The sequence below is a fragment of the Esox lucius genome, chromosome 16 (assembly GCF_011004845.1).
Source record: "Esox lucius isolate fEsoLuc1 chromosome 16, fEsoLuc1.pri, whole genome shotgun sequence".
In the NCBI taxonomy this organism is placed as follows: domain Eukaryota; kingdom Metazoa; phylum Chordata; class Actinopteri; order Esociformes; family Esocidae; genus Esox; species Esox lucius.
In genome coordinates, this window is record NC_047584.1 from 13406618 (window position 1) to 13422397 (window position 15780).

The following is a 15780-nucleotide window of genomic DNA, read 5'->3' on the forward strand; positions in this document are numbered from 1 at the left end:
CCCGTTCCACCACATCCCAAAGATGCTCTGTTGGGTTGAGATCTTGTGACTGGGGGGGCCATTTCAATACAGTGAACTCATTGTCATGTTCAAGAAACCAATTTGAAATGATTTGAACTTTGTGACATGGTGCATTATCCTGCTGGAAGTAGCCATCAGAGGATGGGCACATGGTGGTCATAAAGGGATGGACATGGTCAGAAACAATGCTCAGGTAGGCCGTGGCATTAAAACGATAACCAATTAGTACTAAGGGGCCTAAAGTGTGCCAAGAAAACATCCCCCACACCATTACACCACCACCACCACCAGCCTGCACAGTGGTAACAAGGCATGATGGATCCATGTTCTCATTCTGTTTACGCCAAATTCTGACTCTACCATCTGAATGTCTCAACAGAAATCGAGACTCATCAGACCAGGCAACATTCTTCCAGTCTTCAACTGTCCAATTCTGGTGAGCTTGTGCAAATTGTAACCTCTTTTTCCTATTTGTAGTGGAGATGAGTGGTACCCGGTGGGGTCTTCTGCTGTTGTAGCCCATCCGCCTCAAGTTTGTGCATGTTGTGGCTTCACAAATGCTTTGCTGCATACCTCGGTTGTAACAAGTGGTTATTTCAGTCAAAGTTGCTTTTCTATCAGCTTAAATCAGTCGGCCCATTCTCCTCTGACCTCTAGAATCAACAAGGCATTGTCGCCCACAGGACTGCCGCATACTGGATGTTTTTCCCATGTACTATACTAAAAAGCTCTAATTTGGTGTCATCTGTCCAAAGATTGTGGCCTGTTCGGATTTGTTTTGGCAAACTACAATCAGGATATATCTCTCTCAGTCATGGGTCTCATTCTCTACAACCCCCTTTCATTGAGTCGTCAACAAATATGAAGAGACTTGAAACTGATCAATGTGATTTCTCCATCATTGGAGGAATCCTTTGCTGCAATCCTCCATCAATGTTTCTCCTGCAGCCATGTCCAGGGATGTTGGCCTGAAAAACAGCCTTAAACTCCTTTCTTGATAACATTAAATATGGTGGAAACAGGAAATCAGTGTGTCTGGAGATGGGCTTGTAGCGTTGAGCTGTCTGTCCTCAGAATTCTCTGGCTCTCTTTTTTGCCCCTCCATTCTCATTGTACTACAGACTGAAATAGTCAACGCGTCATAATCCCCATGAAGCCTAGCAGTTAAATGTGATACTGGTTCTTTTCACATTTTACCATTTATTTATTCCATGCACATTAATGAGGCGTGACACACACGCCAAACTGCCATCTATCAACATGCGGAAGGTCAAAGCCTACACAAATTAAATGAGACAAAAGTAGTTGACCTTCATAAATTATGTAATGGCTGTTAAAAAAAAATAGCTACACCTCTGAAAATACCCATTTCCAATATCAGAGCAATGATTAAGAAGTTTAGGCTAAATCAACTGGAGGTCTGAAGATCCTGCCTGGAGGAGTATTTTGCCACCGCAAGAACGGTTCAAGACAGGGCTCTGCACTAAAAATTTATTTATAAAATAAAGAATTAGCTTACAGTAGAAGCGAGCGCTGATTAACAACAAAAACAGCAACTAAGATGCTGTCTCAGACTACCATGCAATTAAAACAAAGCGCGTCATTGGATAAGCTTAAATGCCAACATCCCAAATGTGGTAGTGCCAAGTTCTATTGTCAAATGAAACAGAAATAAACCTTTGCGGCAACAAATAAAAGAGGCGGCCCCCAATGTGAAATATTCTGGCCGATATGTTATGCTGTGGGGTTGTTTGCCAAGGGAACCTGATTATTACATTACATGGTATGTATTCTTCCAAGTACCAGGAGAATTCCTGTATTAAATCAATCTGCTTCTGCCTGGGAGCTTCAATTGGGTTGTCATTGGATCTTCCAGCAGGACAATGATCCACCATATTCCTCTAGATCCAGAATAACATGTATCAATGACCACAGAATCTAGCTTTTGCTGTAACCACCCCAGTTATCTGACCTAGACCTCATTTAAACCTGTGGGGTAAGCAGAAAATGAGGGTACACAAGCAAAAGCCAATGAACCTGAAGGATCTGGCGAGATACTGCAAGGCTTAGCGGCCTTAGATCCCTTGCTATCTATTTTCCCACCCAATCAATGATTAGAAATGACTCAATTACGACATTTTAAAAACTTTGTTTGAACAAATAAATGTTAAAAAGTAACTTAGTGTCTTTTTGGTGCATGAAAATGAATACTAGAAATGTATACTATTCAGCAAACCTGGAATTATGCATTTCTTAGGTAAAATGTCTTCTGCTCACCTTTCATTTCAAACATTCCGAACGACATGAAATTAGAAACATATTTTCATCACAAAATCTTTAAGTGAATTTCAGACACTAACATACACACTGATCAACCAAAACATTAAGACTACTCACAGGTGAAGCAAATAACAATGATCATCTAACAAGGGTATGTCAATATCTGGGTAGACTAAATGGTTCGCTTACCATCAGTTCTCATAGTCAACGTGTTGGATGCAGGAGAAATTAGCAGGAGTAAAGACCTGAGCGGCCAAATTGATATGGCCAGATGACTGGGTCAGAGTATCTCTGAAACAGCAAGGCTTGAAGGATGCTCCTGGTCAGCAGCCCAAGGTTCATCGATTCGCAATGGCAACAAAGGTGGCACAAGCCACAGAAAATGTTACTGGTCCCGGGAGGAGTGTGTCACAACACACAGCTCATCGCACCCTTCCGCATGTGGGGCTACGTAGCTGCAGACCAGTCAGTGCCCATGACGACCCATGTACCGTTAAAAGCACCTACAAGGGGCACGCCAGCATCGGAACGGGACCTTGGAGCAGTGGAAGAAGGTCGTCTGGACCAAAGAGTCACCTTTTCTTTTACATCACGTGGAGGGCTGTGTACTTGTGCGTGATTTACCTAGGGAAGTGATGGCACCAGGATGCACTGCGTGAAGACAAGCCGGTGGAGTGTGATGCTCTGGGCAATGCCCTTCTGGCAAACCCTGGGCCTGGGCATTCATGTGGATGTCAATTTGACACGTGCCACCTAATGTACCTAAAGATTGTTGCAGACCAGGTACAGACACTGATGGCAGTGGCCTCTTTAAGTTGATAATGCACTCTGCTACATTGCACACATCGTTCAGGAATGGATTGAAGAACCTGAAGGGTTCAAGAGGATGCCCTGGCCTCCAAATTCCCCAGACCTCAATCCGATTGAGGATCTGTGGGATGTCTTAGACCAACAAGTCCAATCTACAGCAGCTCCACCTCCCAACTTACAGAACATGAAGAATCTGCTGCTAATGTCTTAGTGCCAGATACCACAGGTCACCTTCAGGGGTCTTGTAGAGTCCATGCCAATAATACTTTTGATATGTTCAGCCAAGTCTTTTCTTCGGCATGACAATCCTTGTTTTGAACTCAGAATTAAACATTCATAGACTTTTCCTTGTGTTTAGCCTATCCAAAAAGCTTGTCCATTTCATGTAACATCCATAACACTTCTAATTAGCTGGAATCACCCAGAGACATTTCCCCAACCATGCCGGTGTTTTAGAGCATAACGTTGTTCCACTATGCACCAATTAGGACCTTTGATTAATCGGAAGCCCATCATTTTCTGCCAGAGGGAATGCCTTCTTTGAATTCAGTACTACAGTGTTGTTTTTTTTATTATTGTGTTGGGTGAGTAAAAACTGATTTCTATTCCGATCTCCATGCCAAGAATGAAATAGTAGTTGATTTTGAAAAGGATGAAGAGTAATAGCAAGCCGTCAATTTAACTTGCCAAACCAATGCAGTATGTTTTATTTAAAAGCGCACAGAGTCCAGAAAGGGAGAGCTAATTGCCATTTTTAAATTTTTAACAGAGTTACCGTATAACCTTATAAAACAGATTATCCAAATGCGGTTCACTGTGTAGCTAGGTACATTTCTATTGCCAAGTATCCTTTGAAACTAACCTACTCAGGGTATGTAGTATACCCCTCAGTACAAATAGGAGAGAATAGAGCATGCTGCGCATCACACTGATCCCTGGCAGATATCTGTGGACTCTGTCACCCTGATGAATACCCTACATTTAGCTGGCAAGTCTGCAATCATAGAATTAGGAAATTAAAAGATCAGCCAAAACACCTTTGGTTCCGAGTTGCGAGGCTGTGAGAAATGGGAGGGTAAAGCGCAGCTGTGTTGTGCCTTTTCAGAGTTTTCCTATAACGGGTGCGATATCCACCCAGCACTCTTCTGGATTGCCACACAGGCTGTCTCTGCGAGGGGTGCTGACAGTGTGCCCTGTATATATGACAACACTGTTGTAACACCCAATGTGTGTGGCATTCAGTGCTGGTACACACAAACCAAAGAGAATCTGTCATAGCAAAGAGCAGTCTCTGGTTAGCATGCCTCCTCTTGTCTAAGAAACAAAGTTGCTCCAGGGCCAGGTCAACACTGCTGTCAATCGTGGAACTGCAATCCTGTAGGAGTTCTTACCTTGGGTGAAATATATTGACCGAACAATGCAGCTAGATCATCCGCTAGATATTTGCAAATAGGGCATTGCTTTCCATTACAGGGAGCTCTTACCCCAAACACAAAGGGTGAATTGTAATGAATGTTAAAATTAAAGTTTAACACTAATATCCATCTATCTTGTGGAAGTACACTGACAACTTATAAAACATAACATACAAAAACTCTCACTTTTGCTCAACCAGCTACCAAAAGCTGAAAAAACAATATTTTTGTGAATTGAAGAGTATATATAAAAAAGCAATTTAGATGTCACAACAACTGCCTACACAATTCAGGGCTTCTTTTCACACAAACAGAAACTGAACTAGCTGTGTCAACTTTAAGCAACCAGGAAATTAAGAGTCCCTGAAAGCATGGCATTCTGCACACTTTTGGATGACAAGCTAACAAAAGCTGTAAACTATTTTTAGTTCACTTTTGAAAACTAAAAAGCAATGTAGATGTCACTATTCACTGCTTCTTCTCTCACATATATTTTAGTGAACTGTATAGAATTTTAGCAACCAGGAGATGACAGGGATGCCATTGTAAGAAAGAGGGTGCCACTTTTCCATTTACCAACAGAAGTAGGTACACCTTCAGCTGACTAAAAGAAATGCTGAATTCCATGATGCCCTTTTGGATACATCCACATAATTTCTGTTTAGTTAATGTTGAGAAACATTATGATTCCAATATTAACATTTTCTGATATGATATTAAAAAAAAATACAAGCAGCTCCTTTAAACAAGGACTGGAATGGGATGCACATGCACACTTAAATAGATAAAACAATTGTGTTACCATATGGGACTACACATTTTGCCTCTTTAGCTTTGTTACTCACATCCCAGCAGTACCTTACCTCATAGTAGAATAGCTGACTGTGTCCCATCCCTGTCCCAGCGGATTCACAAATGCTCATGTTAGCAGGTGCAGTCTATCCCAATTATCCCAACACATATCACCCCCTCTGCCTGATTCCTCTGTCCCAACACCCAACAGACTCCAAACCATCAATGTCTGCTTCTGGTGCAGAGCCCATTAAGCTGGGTCTCTTGCCATCGGCCATTTTTTCTTTACCAACTGGGTCCCCCTAAAACAGGTTTTATTCTAGTATACACAGAGGTATCCCTGGTTGCACAGAAAGTAAATCTTTGTCTTGCATGTGATTTCTCTCTTTATTCTGACACTGCTATCTCCCTAAGATCGAGGACAGGTTAGATGTCCTTTTTTGTATTGGGAAGAATACGTTTTAAATTACATTTGTGGACTTAAAGCAAAATAAGAAATCCGGCAGACGTTTATGAACGACTTACACCGGCAGACAATAATAAAAACGGAATTAATCAGCTGACATGGAATTCAAGCTTCAGGCTGAAATCAGTCCAGGTACACCTCTGAACAACGGGCTTCTACAACCATAATAGTTCATTGTAAAAGCTTCATTCCGGGTTTTTTTTAGTTCCGAAGCGTAAAACTGAACTAAACCGATGTACTGGACGACCAGTTGAAAAACGGGAAGGGTTTGGGAAGGCAGTCCGCAAAGCCGCTGTGCTTAAAATACGTTATTTAATGCTCCAGGCCACCGCTCGCTGCATACACATTTACGTTCAAGAACGACATTTGAAAGTGTCTCGTTGAGATTAGCCTATCTGGTACATACCGAACCTAAAAGCGAACTGAACGGGTTAGCGAAATGCTGCAATGTCTAAAATCAGTCTGATTTAATCAGAACATACTGATGGATCCTCAGTTTAATCATTTCAAGCAGCCGCCAATAATGTGACAGAGTAGGAAAATATGACTAAGAGAAGTTCTAGATACCTCTGTGGTTTCTAAATAACGAGCAAGAAAAGTGACAAGACTTACTATGTTGTCCGTGCAACCATGGAACCTTGACTTGTTGGTCATTTGAGTAACATTGTGGTTGGCGCATACATGCGGTTACTGTGTAGGTACTGTATTATGAAAAGTAAGGCTTTGTTTAAAATAAATCTGCATGTACAAGGGTTAACATAGCCAAATCCTTTAGAAGGGTTATTAAAAGATACCAAGCCAACTGCCTAGCCAACGTTACAACACCCACAATTGGATCTACTAAATACGGTAAACTATTCTTCTACAAATAATCTGGCAACAGACAGTACAATATTACTACCACACAAGCTGAAGTCTTGTAAATACCGTTAAGACTGAAATAGGTACTAACGACGTTAGACAGTGGACTCAGGGAACACCATTTATTTTCACAATTAAAAATAATATTCCAAAGCGCATTTTTAACCAGCCAAACGTTTTGTTTAGCAGAGGTTTATTTTCATATTGGCCAATAATATCCCAAGAGGCATTGCTAACCAGCCTAATGTAACATTGTTAAGCAGGCGTTTAAAAGGCAACTCGCTCAACAACTACTGACTGCAGCTAGTTATACAGAGTATGAAGTAGCAAAACGTTTTCTTTGTTTAGTTTGCGGAGTGCAAACAACTATTAACAACTCAATAGTTAACACATCAACTGCCTACATTTCATGGTTTGTTAGCCATTTAATTTGCCAGTTAGGGTACCTAATATGAGCTACCTAGCTAACATTACTAGTTGCTGTACTGACTGTCGCTAAGGGGTCAGATAACGTTGTAACAACTCAAGCTGCATAATTACTGTACTGTTGTGTTGTAACTTTTTAGTAAAATAGTTACCTTAAGATAGTTAGTACTGTAGCTAATAATGAAGATAGTTGGGGAATTACCTTACCGTCATAAACAGTTCCAGGGGCGTCCAGTTTTTAAGGAATATGATTTTCTTACAGCAGGAAATGAGTTTAGGGTGAGAGCCTGAAAATCCAAGTTCAGTTCACCCGCTTCCAACTCCGACAAAACCTCATCTTTAACACTCCGATCCTTCAGCTTCATACACATTCAACTGCGGGCCCTCCTGGCTCGAATCTCCGACTAGCACGGCGACGAATAATCCACACGCAAGATAAAGCAACCATTGGCTATAGCGAACCAGCAAGCATCTCAGACCGAGTGAATTATATTTACAATTCCTTTGATTTGTAGATGAGAGGGTATGAGCGACATATATATTTATATATATTGGGGAAAATGTGGATTGCCGAATACGTCTCTGACTATGTCAGCGGAGTCCGTTGTCAATGTTCTCGCTCGCTTCAGCTGCAGAGGCAATAGCAGCATAGCAACATAATGGCGCAATCTCCGCAGCGCCACCAGTGCACTGGGGTGGAGTCACAAGATATGGAGGCGTGGTACCAAGTCATGGGTGAGCGATCTTGCCATAGTAATACTACTTTTTATGTCGTCATTGGCATTTTGCAGGTTTTATAGATTTACATAAAACTGGGGGATCTATGGCATAACGTTTGATGTGCAGCACGTCATTTACATCTATACGCAATGTCTGGTTTAATAATCATTATGCCGGGAAAGTACACATTTCTTGGATACTTTTAGCCGCAGCATATTTATTTCCCCTATTAGTCTGAATAAATTCTAGTATTCCCCCTAAACTCAAACATGGTGTGGTTCTTACAATAACGGCACCACCGTGGACACCAGCCAATGGGACTGTAGAGAACAACATAAATACGGGCTGAAGCGACATCCTGTGGTTGTAATAAAAACAGTTTTAACCCGACCTTACATCACTTGCGTCCAATATTGCGAAGGGGGTGTTGATAATCACAATTTGAAGGATACTGGCTAAATGATGTCCTACTTCGAATACATTTAAAATGATAATAAATCACTGATAATTGCATTACACTGTGATGTGTTAAGTATCTATTGTCAAAAATTAGTTGTAGGTGTTCTCGTCTCCCCCAGTCTGTGGGTAAAATTGGTGGTTACTCAGTACTGCGCCGTAATTAGCTTCAATTGAAACTGGGCCAATTACTTTTCCATTGAAGTTCGTCGTGTATTGAAGGGTCGGGTCATATTCCTCAACGTACTTCCCGTTGCATAAGTATAAACAGTTGTTTGTAATCACATCAACAGTGTATTAACATAACCCAGGAGAGACTCACTGTCAGGATAAAACAATAAGGCTATACCAGGTGTGGGTTTTTCATTATTTCCTTAACACAGACGTATACAGGCAAAACCGTCTGTGGTTTACGATCTCAAAAGTCAGCTGTACATGTTTTTAAATTTATACCAGACGTTTTGTGAAAATGGGATTTGTATGCCTTGCCCCAATGTATTTATCAACAATTCAAGTACAGGAGATTCAAATACTGACCACCTATTACAACTTGAAATTAATTTCCATGTTTATGCTATGAACATTTTCTGTGGAACTGCAGTGATTGAAGATAAGAAACAATAAGGTGAAGGATTACCATTATTATTACTAATTATTATTTAGGCAATGTAACGTCTGGTTTTGATGTCCTTTTTTATTAAACAGTTAATTAACCAAGTTGAAAACCAAGATAAGAGTAAAGCTGATATTATAAATAATACCTGCTTATAATGTAGTACACAGAGCAGTGGGTTTCTATGCTTCACAAATACAGAATAGCTTCCAAAATGAAAGTCTTTCATTTTGCACTTGATGCAGACATTAATGGGCTTCTAATGTTATTTTAGGCCTTCTCTTCCTTGAGTAGGCCTAGGATGCCATCCCTCCTGGAGGTGTAGGGAGCATGCTTCAATCTCAGCAAGTGAGCAGGGAACAGGTTGCCATTTGGTGCATACATCTCTTCCCCCTTCTGGCCCATAAGCGTACGCAGCGTCCTGTTCCGGGAGAGGATCTTGTCGTAGAACTCTACTCCTCCTTTAGCATAGTCTTTGGACACGCTTGCGGCACAGTGGTCTGATTTGTAGTCCAGCCATTGGCCAACAGCATCAGAGGTCAGGAAGTAAGACACAGCACCAAGGCCCAAAGCAACTACATTCACAACGCCCCTAAAGAACACAGGACCAGAGTGCAGCCTAAAGATCTGCTTCAAAGTTACCCCATAGACCATCACGCCGGCCAAGCAGAACGGAGCTACTGCCGCATTCAGCATGGGTCCGCCCAATTCTAGACGAGCCACTTCCCGTGCAATGGCAAACTTCTGAGCCTCTGGAGAGAACACTAACGCGTCCTTGAGAGCGGTACCAATGCCGCTATCCCACTGCACCTCCTTGCCATTTATGAGGATGGTGCGGTTGGTAATACCAGCTGGGTCATTTGGTGTGCTGTTGAAATTGGCAGGGATGCCAATTTGGGCACCAGAGGGTAGCCATGGAACCCCAGCCCCCACCGGGTGGAAGCCAAATGAGGCAAAGGCACTGTAGCCCCCTGAGGTGCCTAAACAATAATCCTTAAGAACCTGCTGAAAGATGCTCTCTAGCTTGTCAGATAGGTCGGCTGGTTCTCCTTTGTTCCAGGCCTGGTACAACTTCCTGTAAGTATTCTCTGGGAACACATGATAGAACATTTGGGCTGCAAACACCCCACCACACCCAGCAATAAGCAGTGGCGTCCGGTACTTCTGCACCATCACGGCATACTTCAGGAACTGAAAAGCCATGGTGTCCGTTGGTTTGGTCCAAATCCGTTAGCTACAGACTTCACAGGGATGGATCTGCTTAAAAACAGAAAAATAATTATATCAAATGCAACAGGCCTGACCTGCTGATTGTCTATCATCATCTAGAAGGGCAGTCAATAGTGCTGGGGGGAATATACCAAGTACAGTGGATTTCATAAGTCTACACACCCTAATTGAAAATACAGCTATTATTTAGGGCTAATCAGAATCACCTTTAATTTAGAATCACTTTAGCCAATGTAAGTGACAGCAAATTACCTTTGTAAAGGATTTGAAATGTGACTGGTGAATGTGAACAGTTACAACACCCATTAAAGAGTGTGCAACCAAGGGATTGAAAGTCTAGTTTTTGTAATATTTATTAAAATTGTTATACATTGCTAAACAATGGATCTCAACAAAATAGCAACACCAATCAGCCATAACATTATGACCACTGACAGGTGAAGTGAATAACACTGATAATCTCGTTATCATGACACCTGTCAGTGGATGGGATATATTAGGCAGCAAGCAACTGTCCTCAAAGTTGTGTTAGAAGCAGGAAATATGGGCAAGCGTAAGGATCTGAGTGACTTTGACAAGGGCCAAATTGTGATGGCTAGATGACTGGGTCAGAGCATCTCCAAAACTTTAGCCCTTGTGGGGTGTTCCCGGTCTGCCTATCAAAAGTGGTCCAAGGAAGAAAAAGTGGTGAACCAGCGACAGGGTCATGGCTGGCCAAGGCTCATTAAGGCACGTAGGGAGCGAAGGCTGGTTCATGTGGTCCGATCCAACAGACGAGATACTGTAGCTCAAATTGCTGACAAAGTTTATGCTGGTAGTGATAGGTGTCAGAACACACAGTAAATCGCAGTTTGTTGCATATGGGGCTGCGTAGCCCCAGACCAGTGAGGGTGCCCATACTGACCCCTGTCCACTGCTGAAAGCACCTACAATGGGTATGTGAACATCAGAACTGGACCACAGAGCAATGGAATAAGGTAGCCTGGTCTGATGAAGCATGTTTCCTTTTACATCACGTGGATGGTCTTGTGCATATGCATCGCTTACCTGGAGAACACATGGCACCAGGATGCACTATGGGAAGAAGGCAAGCCGGCGGAGGCAGTGTGATGCTTTGGGCAATGTCCTGCTGGGACACCTTGGTCCTGCCATTCACATGGATGTTACTTTGACACTTATCACATACCTAAGCACTGTTGCAGACCATGTGCACCCATTCATGGAAACGGTCCCTGATGGCATTGGCCTCTTTCAGCAGGATAATGTGCCCTGGCACAAAGCAAAAATGGTCCAAGAATGGTTTGAGGAACACAACAACAATTTTAAGGTGTTAACTTGGCCTCCAAATTCCCCAGATCTCAATCCAATCGAGGATCTGTGGGATGTGCTGGACAAACAGGTCCGATCCATGGAGGCCCCACCTCGCAACTTACAGGACATAAAGGATCTGCTGCTAACCTCTTGGTGCCAGATAACACAGCACACCTTCAGAGGTTTAGAGGAATCCATGCCTCGAGGGTCAGGGCTGTTTTGGCGGAAAAAGGGGGACCTACACAATATTAGGCAGGTGGTCATAATGTTATGACTGACCGGTGTATACTAAGGTTTAATTAGTCATGGAAAACCAGGGAGTTGGTGGTGCAGATTAAGTCATAAAATATAACAAAAAACTATTTATCACTTTAATGGAACCTTACTAAAGCACATTAAATTGATATTACTTTATAGTCCACTGTTTTTCGCGAAGTCATGCAAATACAACAACTTGGTGAGTGCAGATGACGTCATGCAACGTCGGGTGGAGTTATGAAATATGTTACTACCAGGGGGAAATGCATATTTTTTTTACGTTACAACCTTTTTATAGCGAAGAACATATTCACACCCCTGCATGGTAAGTCCATAGAGTTTAAGCATGCCTTTTTGTTGACGATAAACTTGTTTTTGCCATGCCAACATGCGTTTCTTAATGTTTATTTTTCGTCTTAGCCCATGGAAAGTTTCTCAATATTGTTTATTTTCTAGATCTGATTATCCCGAATATCCTAACGAGATGGACGTCCGGTGGACGCTACAGTAGCTCACCTTGGCATACACAGACACATATAAGCACACTGTAAACATGTACGACTACAAGTGCTGCTACTGGACTCTTCAGCTGTCATTTTCGTGATGACATTATTGTGCATTTACGACTTTCTAGAGTTGTCGAGAAGAAACCTGCAATTACGAATTTCGTTTTATAGTTTGGCTTGCGTATCAACCCATGCAGATATGACTACTTTATTAAAACATGACATAAGGATCTAAATTAGCTAGCATATAGCGTTCCTAGTTAGACAGTTAACTTCTTTAGTTAGCTAGCTACACATTGCTAGCAGTCAAATAACAACGATAGCATGAAGGGTGAAACAACAAAGTTCCCTATATGTAGAACCATTTTAAACTTAAATCATAGTTAATGTTTCATTTTATATAATGTTTGATAGATAACTCACATGGTATTGACATAGTCGGCAAGGGCAGCTACAGCTTAATGGGGTTATACATGAATTGGAGGCAGCGTCCAAGATGGCGGTACGTTATTTTCAACGTAATCGACACATACGCAAATTCATGGGCGCCATAGATAATAGAACACTAGATAGGCTGGTGCCATTGAGTCCCATACATCTGAATTGAGCAGTTCCTCAGCGATCTTTACTGGGACTTGTTCTAAACCAGCAGTAATAGACGCCCATCGTAGAAGTGGCATTTTCCCTTCTATAATGGTTATATTATATTCTATTAATAACCACTGTCATGCGTAGCATGATGACTGTAATTTTCAGAATATTGGGATATCTAGGTTACTTTTTTGTGTACAAAAGCTACATGGCCATCTGCTGATTATATACAGTAATAACGTTATTAAACGAAAACATTTTAAACGAAAAATAACCAAATTCTGATACTTTATGGTTCAATAAAACATAGCTAATCTACTATGATTATCTTTCTTGTTCATTGATTTAAAAACACGCTATATAAAATTAATGATGGTATCATACTTTTCGACACTATTACAGATGCACAAAAAATGTTTCCCACCTCGTTCGTTTGTATTTTGTTGTGGACCAAAGAGCTTCTGCACAAAATACCACAATGACTTGTGTTAAGTGGCTAGACTTTTCCAAACTGGTCCTAAGTAAGATGGCAGACCTATTAGGACGTCAGATTTAACTGTAAGTCCCATCTATGCTTTATACCTATGATGGGCACTGCATTAAACTAGGTTTTGGACACATCAAGGTGCTTGTCAACTGCATATAGAGCTGGGCTGCTCAATCCTGTTCCTGGAGTGCTATGTGCAGGTTCTAATCTAGCACACGTCATTTGAATAGTTAACTGGGTAATAAAATTAGTTAGCCACTGTAAATGAGCAAATTAGTTTGGTACTGTAAAACATAATAGTAGATGTCTCTTTGGTAGCTTCTACGTCAACTAAATTTAAACTGTCTAATCTGTGGTGTGACATGTTTCACAGCCTGACAAAAATGTAAATTAAATAGAAACTCATTAGGGTTGAGGATGTCTATAATCTCAATGGACTCTATTTGAATTTGTTCCTTTTTTCCTCAGGTAGTGCAACTAAGAAAACGGAGTCAACTGTTTTCATGACATCATCTTCACTCAATCAGTATTTTTCCTTTTGGTGTCTGGCATGTCCTGTCCAATTCAGGTCCTGCCACACCATCCCAAATGGATTAAAGAAGTTAAGGCTTTGGCTTGGCCAATCCAAAATACAAATCTACTTGTTCCTAAGCCATTCTTGGTATATTTGCTTGAATGCTTTGGGTCTTGCCTTGTTTGAAGGTCCCAGCTGTAGCTCCTTGACATATGGCCTGGTGTTCTGTTCTCCTGGTACACCTCAAAATTCTTGGTTCCTTTGGTGATGTGTGGTCAACCAGGTCCAGAGGAAGAAAAGCAGCCCCAGATCTTGACATTCCCATCACCATGTTTGACTGTTGAGAAGTTATTTTTGCTGGTTGGTAATGTTGGATTTTTACCTCAATTTTGGACTTATCTGTCTAGAGAATGGACTTCCAGAAAACTTCAGGTTTTAAGTAATATGTTTCTTTTTTGACAGCAGAGACCTTTTCCTAGCAACCCATGAATGCCATTTCGATCCATTATTATTATTGAAGCATGCTCAGTAACCTGAAATGCAGAAAGGGATGTCTGCATATCTCCAGATGTTATGTTTGGGTTGGCATTTACCTGATTTATTATGTTTCTTGTGACTGTTGTGGACATTTTTGGAAGGGCGTCCACTTCTAGGCCGAGTTGCTAACAAGTTTTATGCTCTCTATTTCTAAATGATTTGCCTCACAGTTGACTAATGGGGCTCAAATATTTTTTTAGGTGGTTGTACTTTCCAGGCTGATCTGTTCTTACTACCCTCCTCCTGATGTCACCTGACATCTCCTTTCCTCTCTGCATGGTTTGTTTTTCACCTGTATGGTTAACACCAACGTTGATCATTCCCATGTGATTTTCTCTGCCTGACTATACTACTTACAAGCAAACACAAAAAAGTACTCCAGATGTACAGTGGGGAGAACAAGTATTTGATGCACTGCCGATTTTGAAGGTTTTCCCACTTACAAAGCAAGCAAACCTGGTCAAGAACTACAGGAAACGTATGATCTCTGTAATTGCAAACAAAGGTTTCTGTACCAAATATTAAGTTCTGCTTTTCTGATGTATCAAATACGTATGTCATGCAATAAAATGCTAATTAATTGTTTAAAAATCATACAATGTGATTTTCTGTTTTTTTGTTGTAGATTCTGTCTCTCACAGTTGAAGTGTACCTACAGACCTCTACATGCTTTGTAAGTAGGAAAACCTGCAAAATCGGCAGTGTATCAAATACTTGTTCTCCCCACTGTAGCTAGAAAATATATCATGGGTAAACGCAACTATATACTTTTGCCGAGTAGGCAATCTTTGTAATCATCCAGTTGTCAAAAACACCTACATTACCACATGTTTACAAGGTGACATTTCTTTCCCAATAATAATTGTATTTTAAGCAAATTCATAATTTCCAACTTCCCATTAAATCTGGTTGTTAGTCTATTTGTAAATTTCCTAAAGGAGGGAACAACTTGGTCTGATACCTTCATGCACACAATCTGAATTCAAAATTCAGTCAAGCCTTTCATGGCTAAAAATGCCTCAAGTTGTCCTGGAAGACAGCTTTCCAGATAATAAAACCCAGACATAACCAAACCACATTAATTCAGGTCCTCTTCCACCACGAGCAGAAAGCATGGAGCCCCAGAGGGGTAATACCTTGTTACCTCCGTTAGACAACCAATAAATAAAATTCCCTTTCAGTTGGTCACTCGGCATGACACTCTATGGGGATTACAAATAAAATTACACCCTTAAGCCAGAGAGGCTGAATTCTGAAGGGAGCCTAACCACTGAAGCAACTGGACACCAGCAGTCCCCTTATGGCAATTTGGAATAGGCAGGATACATAATCACCCACCTCTGCACCGACTGACAGCACACTACATGCCAGGTCTGGAAATGTGCGCCTCCACACAGATGTCTGGCCTGGTCAACCCCTTAGACTGTGCCAGGAAAGGAGTGACAGTGCACCCTCCCAAATAGCTCAATCCATGGCAGTGACCTTT

At 41.4% G+C, this 15780-nt stretch overlaps 2 protein-coding genes across 2 annotated transcripts in view; both read right to left on the reverse strand.

Annotated features, from left to right (window-relative positions):
- The window catches only part of ptpn4a (protein tyrosine phosphatase non-receptor type 4a), a 55177-nt gene extending 47431 nt beyond the window's left edge, over positions 1–7746 (reverse strand). The window contains exon 1 of the mRNA XM_034286787.1: positions 7279–7746. The gene's annotated coding sequence lies outside the window, so the exon portion shown is untranslated. The remainder of the gene's footprint in view (positions 1–7278) is intronic.
- A 1177-nt stretch (positions 7747–8923) lies between these two features.
- On the reverse strand, positions 8924–12702 carry tmem177 (transmembrane protein 177). The gene is made up of 2 exons (XM_010897584.4): positions 12589–12702; positions 8924–10117 (listed from the first exon to the last, which is right to left on the reverse strand). The coding sequence occupies exon 2, from the start codon at positions 10061–10063 to the stop codon at positions 9131–9133; it is 933 nt and encodes a 310-aa protein (XP_010895886.1). The 5' UTR covers positions 10064–10117; positions 12589–12702; the 3' UTR covers positions 8924–9130.
- Positions 12703–15780: the final 3078 nt, after the last annotated feature.